The sequence below is a fragment of the Lithobates pipiens genome, unplaced genomic scaffold, assembly GCF_037356315.1.
Source record: "Lithobates pipiens isolate NorthernLeopardFrog02 unplaced genomic scaffold, aLitPip1_a1.2 Scaffold_16, whole genome shotgun sequence".
Taxonomy (NCBI): domain Eukaryota; kingdom Metazoa; phylum Chordata; class Amphibia; order Anura; family Ranidae; genus Lithobates; species Lithobates pipiens.
Genome location: NW_027507748.1, coordinates 434,768,741 through 434,785,072, shown reverse-complemented (window position 1 = coordinate 434,785,072; position 16,332 = coordinate 434,768,741). Strand labels below are relative to the sequence as shown.

Sequence of the window (16,332 nt, the reverse complement as noted above, 5' to 3'; positions counted from 1 at the left end):
TAAATAATAAACGATACCACTGCTGAGTCCGGATGAGAGGTGGTTAACATCAACCAATCAGCTTCAGGATTGACTGTGGAGAGGGCCGTCACAACTCTAAATAGATGGTATGAAAAACACCAGTATGACAGGGGGGAGGATGGTCTCAAATCTTGTAGCTGCCAGATAAAAGCGCTCAGCCTACAAACACACGTACAGGCACGGTAAGGAGGATCCTCAGATGGGCACAGCAAGCCCTACCGTGGGACGTGGGATGACGCTCCTATAAGGATGCTGTGTAGCTGAACTGAGCTGTGCGAAGGCTAGACAGAGACAACCGCAAGGGGGAAGGAAGCCAAAAGAGCCGAGCAGGCAGACTAGGAGCCGGACGCACTGGGTGACATCAGCATTACCACGGAAACAAAGGGAAGCCGGAAACAACGGGAACTCATCAGTATTCAGCAGTGGAACATCATAGGCTCAGGGGAAGCCGTGACTACATGTTTCATGCTTCAGCGCTTTTTTAAAGGACCCGTTTATTATTTATACAAGTATCTTATTTAGCTATATGATTTTATGACTGTTCTGCAACCATCTACAAGTATCTATACTACTATTGACTGTTGCTGCAACTTTTTATATTTGACTTTTAGTGCAATAAATTCATCATTTTACTTATCTAAAGACTAATACGGTTTCATTCGATTTCCATCGTGCACTGCTTTTTGTTTTCTGTAATGCTGATTTGGTATCTACTGAGGAAGATAGCGGTAAAGAGGTGGCACGGTAAGCCAGATTGATGAACCAGGAAGATTAAGTATTAAGTTTTAAAAAAAGTGCATTTATTATTTTCTGCGCAGGAGCCTGGAAAGCACTAACTGCGATTAGCGGATCGCTATTCCAGCAGCCTTCACTTACAGGATTGAAGAAATGTCAATGGACTACAAGTGTGGTGACATCACAGAACTTTTTATCTATTATTAACTACAGTCCCACTGCTGCAGTGGCAGTTTTTTTGTCAGATTTTTGTGAGTGAATATCATGATAGGAATTACAAATTCTTTGACACCTAAAACCATATGTATTATAACTATATATTCAGACATTTTAGCACAGGTTTCTTGTACACAACGGCTAGCGCTACCAGCAAGGGGGGGTACCCCTGATGTCCACCAGATATGTCACAAACATGAAAAAGTTAGGAAGTTTGTACAGCACAAGCTTTCAGTTCACAGTGAACTAGCCAACTACAGACTATTAGAATTCCGAGATACCAGGCTGTGAATTAAAATATGCCTGGTTACAGTGACCCTGCCAAGTGCCCAGAGAATCCTCTTCATCCAAAACACATGAGGTGTTTTGGATCCTTGCCCCCTCCCTGGTTTCGCCTACATCACTGCAGGACAGAATCACAGCATCTGGCCGCAGTCTACTGCAGAATATGGTAGAGACATATGCTCCAGAAAATGGGACCACAGAACTGGGCAGGGGACCAGGTTGTCATTGCAGGACCCAGTAGTGATGTAGTGGCTGGTGGAATGAACTACAAAACTCAGAGAACCAAGAGCACTCACCTGGGGACCCAGACATCATTGCGGGACACAGTAGAAATGTACTGGTTGGTGGAAGGAACTACAGCACTGAGGGTGACCAGGGCATAATTTCAGGACACACTAGCTCAGGGGTAGGCAACCTGGGGTCCTCCAGCTGTTGTGGAACTACATTTCCCATGAGGCTTTGCAAGGCTGGCAGTTACAATTACTCCCAGAGGCATGATGTTACCTGTAGTTCTGAAACAGCTGGGGGGCCTCGGGTTGCCTACCCTGCAGTAACTGTTGGAAGCAACTACAGCATTCTGCAGGGGGCCAGGGCATTGTTGCATGGCAGAGGATTCTCCAGGCACTGTAGCTCTTAGAGATGAAGGAAAAATGGTGATGTGGGCAGCAGGAGAAATGAGTACACCACTTTTTTTACACAGACTTTTTTCTAGTTTTATTACTGTGACAATGACCCAGTTAAAACCTCACGATAGGTAAAACTAGGGGCACATGTAACCAGTCTTCTGCCAGCAGTTTACATTACCAAATCCTAATGAAAAATTGACTAGTATTCTCCGAGACCAACAAAACCGATTTGAAAAGACATGGAATCCCTGGGTTAAATATCTTCAGTCACCGTGAGGGGGGGGGGGGGGTTAGTGGGCTGGAGCGTGGGGGATCGTCTATATACTCTCTTTTTTACTCCTTTTTCTTTTCCCTTCTTCTGCTCTACTTTTTTTTTTTTCTTCTCTTTTCTCCTTTGTTTCTTTTCTTCTTTTACTCTATCTTTTACGAACAGGGCCACTTTGCTCCCATAGTTTGGATTTCGAATGGGTGAAAGTGGACTTTAGGGAGCGTCTAAAACAGCAAGCGCTCACTATTACATGACTCCTACAACTCAGATCTGGCTTACAGATTTCCAACTCACGACAATTTTTTATGGTAAACCACAAAGGCTTTTGTTAATATTGTTTGATATTTATTGAATAGTCCTGGCAGGTGAAGGTTGGTTGATATATAATTTACCTGTTTGTTGATGTGTGTTATAATATGAATACCTATGGCTTTGTTCACATGGATCTGAGATTCACGACTGTACTATGAAAGTGAACTAAATATGTATAGAAGTGAACCCTTGTTATTGATGGAAAAAAGATAACTTTAATAAAAATTATTGGAACACATTACCAAATCCAAAAGGTTTTTAAATTCTTACCTCATATTGACAAAGTTTCCCCAAACAGCTAGAAAAAACAAAACACATAATATATTAAACTGTATCTGAGCACCACAAAGCAAAAAAGCTATACAAATTATTTTTAATATTCAAAGCAATCTCCTCCACCCATCCATGTCTCCATGCTTTAATTTGCTGATCATTTTGAAAAACACCCCGTCATTTCTGGCAGTGGCTATCTTGAGTAAGGGCAGAGGATTCACTTAGCACTCACTTCCTGGAATCCAGCTGCTCTTAGCTCAGGCATGGGTTGAGCTAAAAACCCTTCCTCCCCTCCTGAAGACTCCTGGGATGTATGACATCTGCTAGACCTGGAAACCAGAAAGTGACTGAAGAAATGCAACAAGTAAATATGATATACTTTCCTTCCTATCGGTTTACTAATGCTAGCAGCATACAGATTAGAAATAGTCTGTTGATTGAGAGAGTGAAGTTCCACTTTAACGTCACAAGTGCTGCGCAGAGTTATGGTATGGGGCAACAAACAATTACCTGTTAAGGCCCGTACACACGGTCGGACTTTTTGACAACAAACATGCAAATTAGCTGTTTTGGAGCAACATCCGACTGTGTGTACGCTCCATCGGACAAACTTTTTCTGTTTTCATCGGACTTTTGTTGGCTCTGCGAACGGACAAACTTTTTGACAACAGAAGTCCGATGGAGCAAAGTCCGACCGTGTGTATGCAAAAGCATCGGACTTTTGTACAAGGTACAAACACGCATGCTCAGAACCATTGCAAACGATCAGACTACAATACAGAAGTTGACCAAAGGTGGCGCTGGAGTCATTGAACGTCCTCTTTTGAAGTGGCGTCCGTACGTTGTGACGTCACCACGTTCGTGTTTGTTGTCAAAAAGTCCGACCGTGTGTATGCAATACAAACTTGTGGACAACACACTTTGTACAAAAGTCCACGGAAAAGTTTGTACAAGTCCGACCGTGTGTATGGGGCTTTACTGGAACAGGACTTGTGTCCATAACACACCGATTCATTACAAGCTACCCCCCCCCCCCCCCCCGGACATATTCCTCTTTCCTTCACCCCTCTTCTTTTGCTCTATTATGACTGAATTATGAGCAAAACAAAAAAAAATAAAGTGCAATTAACAGATCAAAGCAAGTAGTCTCCCTACTTTATATACATAGTGCCATTCTGGTAGAAAGTGAGCAGAGATATCATTAGATCCACAAACTCACACAATGTAAACAATAAATGGCATCCCTTCAGAATTGAGACCAGGGGGGTTATTTACTAAAGGAAAATCCACTTTGCACTGCAAGTGGACTTGGAAATAAAGTCGCTGTAGATCCGAGAGGGACATGCAAGGGAAATAAACAGCATTTTAGCTTGGACATGATTGGATGATAAAATCAGCAGAGCTTTAACTCATTTCAGATCTACCCCTTAGATTTAGACCGACCGCACTTCCAAGTGCAATTTCAGTGCAGCTTCAAGTGCACTTGGAGTGCAAAGTGGATTTGCCTTTTGTAAATAACCCCTATATTTTGATGGATTCATGAAACACATTTTATAGGTTCTCTCTGCAAGTTCTTACTGCCCACATGCTCCTACTGGTTATCCCAGATGGTTTTGCTCCCTTTTATTTGGGGAACAGAGCTGTTTTCAGTTCTGGGTACTGGTGTTTAAAGCTACTCTACAGTTCTTCTTCACCCCTTACAGCAGTGATTCTCAACCAGGGTTCCTCCAGAGGTTTAAAAAAAAAAAAAAAAAAAAAAAAAAAAAGAAGGGGGGGGGGGGGGGGGGGACCACGCTAGACCTAAAAAATAAATATAACAAAAAAATAAAATAAAAATCAAAAGGCTGCTGCTCAACTGTGAGATACACACACAATCAATAGAAAAGGAAAATAGAGCGGCGCCAACAAATAAAAGTAACTGTCACAATTGTCAGTAAACAGTACTACGTTCACCATAAAGTCTATCACAAGACTTTATGGTGAACGTAGTACCGTTTCCTCCAGAAGTTGCTAGGGGTTCCTTCAGCATTGGGAAATTTCTGCCTCTCAGATAAGTTCCCACTCACACCAATTGATCTTTTTAGCTATCTGTAAAGAGGTAATTCTTCCCAATGACCACAAGTGTAAGGACCATTCTTCCCACTGACCATCACACTAATGTATCAGGAGTTGTAGATTTCTAATTTTTAGCAGGGGTTACCCCGAGACCAAAGAACTATTTCAAGGGTTCCTCTGTGTTGAAAAGGTTCAGAAAGGCTGCCTTACAGTCTGGTTTTTGCTCGCAACACTCCACAGAAACTGCTCTACTAAAACTCCCTAACTATTTACTAACTACTAAAACCAAGGGACACTAATTTATACTTTGACTAATAGACCCCTCCGCTGCCTTTGATACTGCTGACCACCCACTCCTCAAAAACATTTTTTATTATTTATACTAAAACATACAAAAATTAAAAACAGCAATAGAGGCTAATTTTTAATTTGTGTATGTTTTTGTATAAATAATAAAAAATGTATTGATTTAATGAATCCGTTCTCCATACCAGTGCCTGTAAAGTCCACAAGTCCCCTCAGTTTTTTGTTTTTGCGATTGCATTTCAATAGGACGTGGCAATTCTTACTAAATTATTTCTATTCTGGGTTATCCAACTTACCACTAGCTGTATTGATACACCCTTTTGAGAGCTTTTTCCACTTTCAAGAATTCAACCTTTTAGCTCCAAATCCAATCACTGCCCACATCTTGTAGACTATCTCAGCAAAATTTCCAAAATACACCCCTTTTTAACTGATGAAACCACTAAGCAACTCATTCACTACCTCATTATCTCTTGCCCTGACTTTACAACTCTCTCCTCATAGGCCTACCTCCATGCAGGCTCTTCACCCTTAAGTCTATCTAGTATGTTGCTGCCAGACTCATCCACCTTACCAATGGCTCAGTGTCCACCATGCCTCTCTGCATATCCCTCCACTGGCTTCTGATTGCCCAATGATTACTAACATACAAAGTCATTCACAACTCGGCCCCAAGCTACATCACCAATCCTGTCTCAATAGAGATTACTGAACAAAAAAAGCGTACAATCATTCGTCCAATAGTCTCATTGTGTGTATAAGGCTTAAAGTGGTTGTAAACCCCCCCACACACAAAAAAAAAAAAAAACACAACACATGCAAGACAAAAGGCATAATGAGCTAGTATGCATAGCAGCCCGCTCCGGGCAACGACATCATTCCCAGTTACTTCCTCTCTGGTACTGTGATTGGCTGGAGCCGCAATGACGTCACTCCCACACATACGGGAGTGACATCCTGCATGCATGGGAGTGATGCATGTTCCAAATCATCTGGGGTGCAAAGGTTTGCCATCACTGTCCTAGGCTGACAACTCTACCGTATCCAGGTAGAGCGGTGTTGTCACCCTAGTAAGTGTGTTAGGACTCTAAGTACTTCCCCCTCTCCATAGAGTGAGAGGTTTTGTAATCTATGGATATAGCAGGGAACAATGCTAACTGATAACATTCCAGAAGATTGTAAAGAAGGTGATCCAGTTTACAAGATTTCTGGCCAGATGAACAGCTAATCTTTGCATTTGTTGAACAGATATAACAAAAGGCTTTCAATGGTATATTTAACAGACCAAACATACATGTTGAGGCTGCAGTTTAGGTTGCTTTATTTTAAATCAGTGGCAGTGATAGTAGTTTCTCTTGTGTTGGTCACTCTTCTTTGAAATCTTCCATCCTCTAAACCCCCCCCCCCCATTAATCTTCTGGTGCTGAGGGGGTTAATATGAGCGGCTACACTTGCGACAGGCACTAGTCAAAAGTGCTGACTTTGCCTGGACTTGCCACTCCCTCCTCAATTCACAGAAGCCATACTATCACTTTAAGCAATTAAAAGAGGTCTATGAACGAAGGATAGGTGGATAAATGGAGGGCCCGCCTCCTTCATTCATGAAGCACCTTCCAATGCAGGAAACAATAGTATATCTTCCTATAAATGGAGGGGGAAAAAAGGGCGGGCATAGTCACCACTTTTGATGAGTGCCTATCACAGGTGCTGCTGCTCGGCACCAAAAGAACACTTCTGCAGAGATACTGAGGGTCAGAGGATAAAACATTTCAAAGAAAAGAGGAGCCACCAGCACACAAGACACCTGTCATTCATAAAAAATTGCTGTCTCTGGAACCGATTAAAATAAATAATCTAAACTTCACCTTTAAAGCTCAACTCCAGGCAACTAAAAAAATATATTGTTTGCAGTGGGGCTATGTTTGGACTGCAAAGGTGAATTGTTTGTTTAGGTCTAGAGCAGTGATGGCGAACCTTGGCACCCCAGATGTTTTGAAACTACATTTCCCATGATTCTCAACTACACTGCAGAGTGCATAGGCATCATGGGAAATGTAGTTCCAAAACATCTGGGGTGCCAAGGTTCGCCATCACTGATCTAGGGGAACCCTGAAAGAAGATTTACTTATCGATCCTCCCCATTGCTAGACCGGTCCCTGCAATATCTTCTTCCCCCCACAATCCAGTGGTCTAGAATCAGGACATCATCAAAACAAGAGCAAGGTCCATAGCCCTGCATCGAACATGTTGGCGCTGAGGAACAGTCCACAGCTGAAGCGTGGGGGAGCACCCACTACCAGGGAAGTGGAGAATCAGGCAAGTCAAATTGTTTCTCCTCTCCCCTAGATAAAATAATCAACTTTCACTGCAAGGGATAAATATCATCTAATGTAGATAGCACAGATAACCCCTAGAAAGGCAAGTCAAGAGTGCCTTCAGGGAAATCCTGTACCAAAGCTGTGAGATCTTGCAGTATTCTGATACTCTGCCTGGATATACCCGCATCACCCTGTGTGGAGCAGATACGCACACCTATGGGCGAGATGAAGTGTGTGGCATCATACAGCATTAAACTTGCCCTGAAAAAAAATGATGAGTGTTAAGTTGTATGGTACATTCAAAAGAGCCGTCTGATGGCACACGCTCCATTTCATGCAATGCGCAGAACAGCATGCTTTTCAAAAAGCAGAGGCAGCTTTAAAGTGGTTGTATCCTCCGCTTTGTGATTTTTACCTACAGGTAAGCCTAAAATAAGACTTACCTCTAGGTAAAATAAATTTCCCTTAAATCTGCACGTTTATGAGATATTTGTATGCGCTCTGATAGTCTGGCGGACTGTGCCGGAAATTCAGAGCTCCCTATGGAACGGAGGACTGCCGCACATCCGCGAGAGTGACATCGTGGCTGCGGGCCACTCATAGCGCCGGACCTGCGAACCCAGAAGGAATGCAGAGGGAACATGTCAGCTCCCTCAGCAGTGACTGGGAGGCTTTGTTCTAAGGTAAGTATTTCATATTGAGCCAGTATGCGATGCATACTAACTAGTTCGCTGTTGGAGACCATATAACAACCTTTCTATGCATTTTTGATGCAGAAGAAAAAAATAAATATATAACTGACACCATACATGTGTTCGTATGCTGCCATGTTGGCATCAGGAAATGTACTTTGCTATATACATTGGGACTGATTTACTAAAAACTGAAGAGTGAAATATCTGGGGCAGCTGTGCAAGGCAGTCAATCAGCTTCTAAAGTCAGCTTGTTCAAATAATTTGACAAAAAACCTGGAGCCCCCGTTTACAACGGGCCAATTTGATATGTCACATCGCTTGCCAAATCGGAGCCTATTGCCGGCAACATTCGAATTTCTGCGGCGCTGCAAAGTCAGTGCCTGCAGTTTCTGCTCTACTTCTGGCGCCTGCAGTTTCTGCTCTACTTCTGGCGACTTTGGGGGTGATTTCACACAGATGTCTCTCAAATCGTCCCCGAAGTCCGACTGAAATGCAGGTTTGAAATCTTGTGAGTTGAACTGAACTGGCACAATTTCAATCTAGCATTTAATGTGAAGCTAGGTGGAAACTTATTGGTTTCTATGCAGAACTGCACCAGATTTTGAATGCTCCAGTTTTAGAAAAATCAACTCCAATATATTATAAAATGACTGTCATTTTCTTGCAGGTGGGTCCTCTTTAACCACTTCCCCCAGGTTGACGCCATATGACATTGGGGACTTGAAGTGGAGATATATGAATAATGCCAGCAGCTACAGTCATCATGCAGATCTCTTTTTTTGTAAGCTGACAATTCCCTGCAATGTAAAAGATGTTATAGCAGCTTGATTGCTTTACATCCCCTCCCGTCACCCTCCAGGGCTTCTCCGGTCTCTCTCGTGTGATTGGGGAGCTGGAAAACGAATCCGCCGGCGGTTAACTATAGAGCTGGCCTGTGGACCAGATACTCCCTGGCCATCTCTGACCCTCAAAGGCCAGAAGCAACGCCATGTTCTGGCAGATGTAAGCACTATCGATTTTTTGTCATCTCAGGATTTTCCGCATAGAGGAAAGATTTGGGGACTTGTAGACCCCAGATCTCTCCGTGAAGAGGACCCTGTCATGCCCTATTCCCAATAGGAGGGATTTTTACATTCCATCTAATAGGAATAAAAGTGATCAAAAAATTAAAGGGAAAGTGTAAAAAAATTAAAATAATTCAAATCGCTTGTCCGTCCCCTCTTGCTCACACAAGCAAACGCATATGTAGGTCACGCCCACATATGTAAATGGCATTCAAACCACACATGTGAGGTATCAATAGAGCTCCTCTAACTCTAAACTGGTAACCTGTAAAAATGTTTAAAGCACCGCCTATGAAGATTTTTAAGTAACAAAGTTTGGCACCATTCCATGAGTGTGCACAATTTTAAAGAATGACATGTTTGGTATCTATTTACTCAGCGTATAATCATCTTTCAAATTATGCAACAAAAATTGGGTTAACCACTTGCCGACCAGCCGCCGTTGTACTGCGGCAGAATGGCACAGCTGGACGAAACGATGTTATGTAAAGTTGCTTTTCCCTGTGGCCAATAGGGTCGCATGCCTCCTGCTCACCCATGGAGCCGATGCGAGTGCCCGGCGGTCGCGATCACCGCCGGGCTCCCAAGATCGCTTGGGGCACATGGAGAACCGGGATCTGTGTGTGTCTAAACACACAGTTTCCGGTTCTCTGAGGGGAGAAGTGACAGATTGTTCATACAGCGTATGAACAGCGATCTCTCTCCTCTACACAGTCCCCCCCCCTTCAGTTAGAACACAAACTAGGGAACACAAACCCCATTGATTGCCCCCTAGTGTTAACCCCTTCACCAGTGACATTTTTACAGTAATCCATGCATTTTTATAGCACTGATCGCTGTAAAAATGGCAATGGTCCCAATAATGTGTCAAAATTGTTCGACAATGTTGTAGTCCCAATAAAAATGGCAGATCGCCGCCATTACTAGTAAAAAAAAAAAAAAAAAAAATTATAAAATTGCCATAAAACTATACCCTAGTTTGTAGACACTATAACTTTTGCACAAACCAATCAATATACGCTTATTGCAATTTTTTTTAACCAAACATTAAGGATGAACTTAGGCGTGTTCACATACTCCATGTGCAGAGCCCGCCAGGAAGTCGGCACAGCTCTGCGCTAATCACAGGCAGTGAGACATTGCCTGATCTCTGCAGCCGCACATCGGGGCAATGTCTCACTGCCTGTGATTAGTGCAGCGCTGACTTCCTGGCGCACTCAGCACGTGGAGTATGCGAAAACGAATGAGCTCTTCCTTACCAAACATAAGTAGAATACGTATCGACGTATTTTTTCATATTTTTGGGGGATATTTATTATAGCAAAAAGTTTAAAAATTTTTTTTTTTTTTTTAAAGTTTTTTGGGTGCAGCATCGCACGACCACGCAATTGTCAGTTAAAGCGACGCAGTGCCGATTCGCAAAAAGTGCTCTGGTCAGGAAGGGAGTAAAATCCTCTGGGGCTGAAGAGGTTAAGTATAGGGTTTTTTTTTTGTTTTTTTATTAAAAAGTGTTTTTCCCCAAAAATAAAATTGCGTTTGAAAAATTGCTGCGCAAATACTGCGCGACATCAAAATTTGCAATGACTGCCATTTTATTCCCTAGGGTCTCCGATAAAAAAAACAAAAAAAAGGAGGATATATAGATATGTCTATATCATGTCATATATACTTCTGGTGCTCTCTCTCCCTCATATATACATTATATATATATATATATATATATACACACACATACACATATACACACACACACTCCATAACTACGGTAGGGCAGTAGCATCCATAATCTGCAGAAACCCATGAAAGAGCGAGGTGCTGAAAATGCATGCAGCTTGCTCGGTGTGGTGGTGACTTAGAAAACTTCCAGCTTGGCACATCCCGCTGTGTAATGAGCGGAGGGAGAAAGGAGAGTGGGAAGAAAAGGGGTGCTTTGTACTCAGTCTGGGACGTCATCATGTGCATGGTGAGGTGAGCTGGGATCACACTGCCCAGTCTACATAGCTGGGTGCTATGTATGGGACCATACCTCCTGCCAGGCCTGTGCCACACACATACCTCCACCACTGAGCCTGGCATGACTAGGGTGCCAGGAGCACCCATTGCAGCTCAGCAGACCCTGTGAGGTAACACTACACCTAAGAGCTGTGCCATAGTAGAGGAGCACCCTGCACCCCACTATCACCCAGCACCCCCCTCTACCCACCACACACAGCCTTGGCACAAATGAATGGGCACTCACAAGCAACATAGGCGATCAAGGCGAGTGCAATGAGCAGCTTCATCATCCTTCTATTGATTGCAGTCAGCAGCCGATGCACTCTGTTTCTGACCATCCCAGGCCGGACCGCGTTCCGTGCCCGAGCTCGTACCCGGGGACATGGAACCCGGCGTCACAGACAGTGCAGGAAGGAGGTGGGGGGGTGGGAGGTTGGAAAGCTCTGGAGTAAGGGTACAAGCGAGAGTTCCTGCCCGGCCAGGACACTGCACATGCGTAGTACGAATGCACACTTCACGAGACGCTTGGTACAGGAAGGGGAAAAAAAAATGGCAATATTCTCCGCGCATGTGCAGTAGAGTGGTGACATATATGGTCGCGTGTTCAGCGCGGTGTCATGGCGAGAGCTTGATAAGCGCTCTCCTAGTGACGCTAAGCTGTGCACTCTGTTAGTTTACGTCAGCCAAAGACGTGTTTATGATAAGCTGCATAGTGTCCAGCCAAATAAAGCTTGTTTAAAAAAAAAAATCTAGACGTTCAATGCTAGGTTTCCACTGTGTACATCTCCACAGGTCACCTATTTCGCCAAGTAGACTGAGGCAATGGGTGCAAAGTGTTCTTATAGATGTGTCTATTCCAACACTGAGCTCACCAATCAAAGTGTGTCCTGCAATGTAAACTGCATGTGATGAAATGCTCACTGTTATGGATTCACACCTGTGCAGTTTCAGTGGTTTTTGCATTTTGCGAATGTTAAATCGACTGTAGTGAAAACCTGCAAAAAGCACTAAAAATGCATAGGTGTGAATCCAGCCTTATGGGCAAGAAATAAACTGGGCAGTTATTACCCGTGCATGTACCAGAGAGGCGCAGGTGCAGTATCCAGCCCTCAAGGCACCTCACATTGTAAATTCCCTGAGGGCAGAGATGCATGTGAATGTAAAATCCGTAAAGCGCTGCATAAATGCCTCGTCGTGTACACGGGGCATTTAACCCCCTGGCATTCTCTCTGCCTGCAGTAGGGTTGCCACCAGTGACAAGTGGTGCTCTATTTTTTTGGGGGGGGGGGTGCAAACAAACCACCTGACCCCCGTTTCGTTTGGTCGGTCAAACCCCCCCTGCCCCCATCACTCGGTTGATTGGCGAAGAAGCCTCACCCCTCGTTGCTCGCCCACCCATCAGCCCCACACTTACCGCATCGATGTTGCGGGCGGCGAATATTCATTCGCTATTGTCACACAACTGTGTGGGCTCAGGGCATAGTCAAAGCCCCCATCACTCGGTTGATCGATAAAGAAACCTCACCCCCCCCCCCGCCGCTCGCCCAGCCATCAGACCCGCACTTACCGCATCGATGTTGCAGGCGGCGAATATTCATTCCCTATTGTCACACAACTGGGTGGGCTCAGGGTGTAGTGCTCTGCGCCCCAAACCCACGCTTTTTTTTAAGCCAATTAAAGCATCAGGCTTTAATCACATGCTTCAAAAAAAAAAAAAAACCCTTTGAAATCCATGAGTCCAGCGCTCTGCATGTAGATTAGGGGCCGGGCACATGCATTAACGGGGCGGCGCTCCTAATGGAATGGCCACCACTGGTTGTCACCTGTCCCGGATTCACCAGACAGTCCAGGTTTTTAATCTTGTGTCCTGATTTCAGTCCACCTGATACCCGAACACATTATTCAGACAGGAATGTGGCTCGGAACAGCGCTTGACCGGAGGGTGAGGGGACACTATGTGTGCTGCATTACTCTACTCTTTGGAGTGCCTAAAGGTGTCCCAGGTCTGTTACAATCCTATAGTGTACACCAAACCCAAAAAATGTATTATGCGCCACTAAAGTGTGCGGGTTTGGATTGAAGAAAACGTGGCAACCTTAGCCTGCAGTCTGCCAAAGTCTATGACAGGCTGCAATGTGTTGCATACTCAGTGGTACACATGTTTACGCCTTGTTCGTGACTATAGCGTACACCTCTGTGAGGACCGTGTTGTCCGACACAGAGATGCCCAGGTGTTGCGTGAATCCCTGTGCAAGCAGTCCCATTCATTAGCTTCCTCCCGTTGTCTCCCTTTAATAGCTCCTAAATGCCTGAAGGCAGAGTTAGGCATTTAGGTCATGTGGTCACATAACTGGAACGCTCCTGATCGCAAGTACGCATTCTTGGCGGTAACTGTGTTGGGATCCTGTACCCGCACCACGATTTGAGGTGTCATTCAAATGAGTGGCATCTCAAATTTTAGTTCTGTGTTTTGTCACACCTTGGGGCTGTGAAATTGCGTCCAGAACCGCAGCAAATATGCCCGCGATTCAAAACGATGTAGTGTGAATTCAGCCTTAGATGCGCCTCTTTGTTTGTTTACCCTTACCAAAGAATTGCTTCCTTCTTGGAGTGCTGCTTAACCACTTCAGCCCCGGACCAATAAACACCCTAAGGACCAGAGGTCTTTTTACAATTTCGCACTGCGCTGCTTTAACTGGTAATTGCACGGTCATGCACTATTGCACCCAAACTAAATTTGCGTCCTTTTCTTCCCACAAATAGAGCTTTCTTTTGGTGGTATTTGATTGCCGCTGCGATTTTTATTTTTTGCGATATAAATGGAAAAAGACCGAAAATTTTGAGAAAAAATTATATTTTCTACTTTTTGTTATAAGAAAAATCGAATAAACTCAATTTTAGTCATACATTTAGGGTCCTTTCACACGGGGCGGATCAGTTCTGATCCGCCCCGTGGATATCCGTTTGCTCAGCGGGGATCACTCCGCCGATCCCCGCTGAGCAGGGAGATGACAGGTCTGTCTCTGCACACTGCGCAGGGACGGACCTGTCACAGCGCCGCTCTCCCCTATGGGAGATCGGATGGCGACGGACCGCAGTGCCCGTCGTCACCCGATCCGATCCGCAGACGGATGGAAAAATAGCTTTTTCCTCCGTCACACTTTTTCGGATCGGAGCGGGTCGGATGTCAGCGGACATGTCACCGCTGACATCCGACGCTCCATAGAGCTCTATGGAGCACCCGTTCAGGTCCGCCTGAAAAACTGACAGGCGGGCCTGAACGGGACGTCAGTATGAAAGGGGCCTTAGGGCAAAATTTATTCAGCCACATGTCTTTAGTAAAAAAAATGTCAATAAGCGTATATTTATTGGTTTGCGCAAAAGTTATAGCGTCTACAAACTAGAGTACATTTTCTGGAATTTACACAGCTTTTAATTTACGACTGCCTATCTCATTTCTTGAGGTGCTAAAATGGCATGGCAGTACAACCCCCCCCCAAATGACCCCATTTTGGAAAGTAGACACCCCAAGGAAGTTGTGGAGAGGCATATTGAGCCCATTGAATATTTTTATTTTTTTGTCCCAAGTGATTGAATAATGACACAAAAAATAAAAAAAAAGTTTACAAAAAGTTGTCACTAAATGATATATTGCTCACACATGCCATAGTTATATGTGGAATTGCACCCCAAAATATATTCTGCTGCTTCTCCTGAGTACGGGGATACCACATATGTGGGACTTTTTGGGAGTCTAGCCGAGTGCGGCACCCCGAAAACCAATCACTGCCTTCAGGATTTCTAAGGGTGCAAATTTTTGATTTCACTCCTCACTACCTATCACAGTTTCGAAGGCCATAAAATGCCAAAATAACACAAAACCCCCCCAAATGACCCCATTTTGGAAAGAAGACACCCCAAGGAAGTTGTGAAGAGGCATGTTGAGCCCATTGAATATTTTTTTTTTGTCCCAAGTGATTGAATAATGACACACAAAAAAAAAAAAGTTTACAAAAAGTTGTCACTAAATGATATATTGCTCACACATGCCATAGTTATATGTGGAATTGCACCCCAAAATATATTCTGCTGCTTCTCCTGAGTACGAGGATACCACATATGTGGGACTTTTTGGGAGTCTAGCTGCGTACGGCACCCCGAAAACCAATCACTGCCTTCAGGGTTTCTAAGGGTGCAAATTTTTGATTTCACTCCTCACTACCTATCACAGTTTCGAAGACCATAAAATGCCAAAATAACACAAAACCCCCCCAAATGACCCCATTTTGGAAAGTAGACACCCCAAGCTATTTACTGAGAGGCATGTTGAGTCCATGAAATATTTTATATTTTGCCACAAGTTGCAGAAATGTAAAAATTTTTTTTTTGCACAAAGTTGTTACTAAATGATATATTGCTCACACATGCTATGGGCATAAGTCAATTTACACCCCAAAATAAATTCTCCCGAGTACGGGGATACCACATGTGGGGGACTTTTTGGGAGCCTAGCCACGTACGGGACCCCGAAAACCCAAGCACTGCCTTCCGTATTTAAATATAAAATGCTACCAAAAAAAACTTAGCGATCGCAGGGATCAGGCCTGACTCTGCGATCGCTGCAGTTATGTGTTTAGTGTTTTGTAAGTGACAGTGATCAATCGATACTGCACTTGGGTGGGCTGGGCGGAGGGGCAAAACGCAGGTGCCAGCAGGTATCTGGGCTGATCCCGCTAACAATGCGTTTTTTTGGAACCCTAAACTGCTGGGGACGCTAGTATAGATCTGATCAGATCAGATATTGATCTGTTCAGATTCTATACCACTACGGGAGGTTTATGCTTTGCGTGTGGGTGTTAGCGGTACTGGCACTAACCTAGCGCTGCCTGGGGCGACGCAGACCCTGACCCTAAAACCGAATTGATATCACCCGCCGGGTGATCAGGGGGTTAAACCTTTATTGGGTAATAAATGGTGGGTGCCCTGATGCTATAAAAAGCAAACTAACCAGAGTCACCCGTAACACTTATACGGTGATCACTGGTGAAAGGGTTAACTAGGGGCAATCAGGGGGTTAACATTTTTATTAGGTAGTATATGGGGGTCCCTGGCGCTATATAAAAACCTGACGGGGAACCTAAATAACTAACTGGCTAACCAGCG

At 44.2% G+C, this 16,332-nt stretch overlaps 1 protein-coding gene across 2 annotated transcripts in view; it reads right to left on the bottom strand.

The window, feature by feature from the left end:
• UXS1 (UDP-glucuronate decarboxylase 1) overlaps positions 1 to 11,707 on the bottom strand; it is a 96,095-nt gene extending 84,388 nt beyond the window's left edge. The window contains exons 1-2 of one of the 2 annotated variants that reach the window (XM_077482630.1): positions 11,414 to 11,707; positions 2,734 to 2,761 (exon numbers count right to left, since the gene is read on the bottom strand). In XM_077482630.1, coding sequence (XP_077338756.1) covers positions 2,734 to 2,761; positions 11,414 to 11,507 — 122 coding nt within the window. In that variant the 5' untranslated portion in view covers positions 11,508 to 11,707. The remainder of the gene's footprint in view (positions 1 to 2,733; positions 2,762 to 11,413) is intronic. The other variant, XM_077482631.1, reaches the window with a different exon arrangement.
• Between the last annotated feature and the right edge of the window lie 4,625 nt (positions 11,708 to 16,332).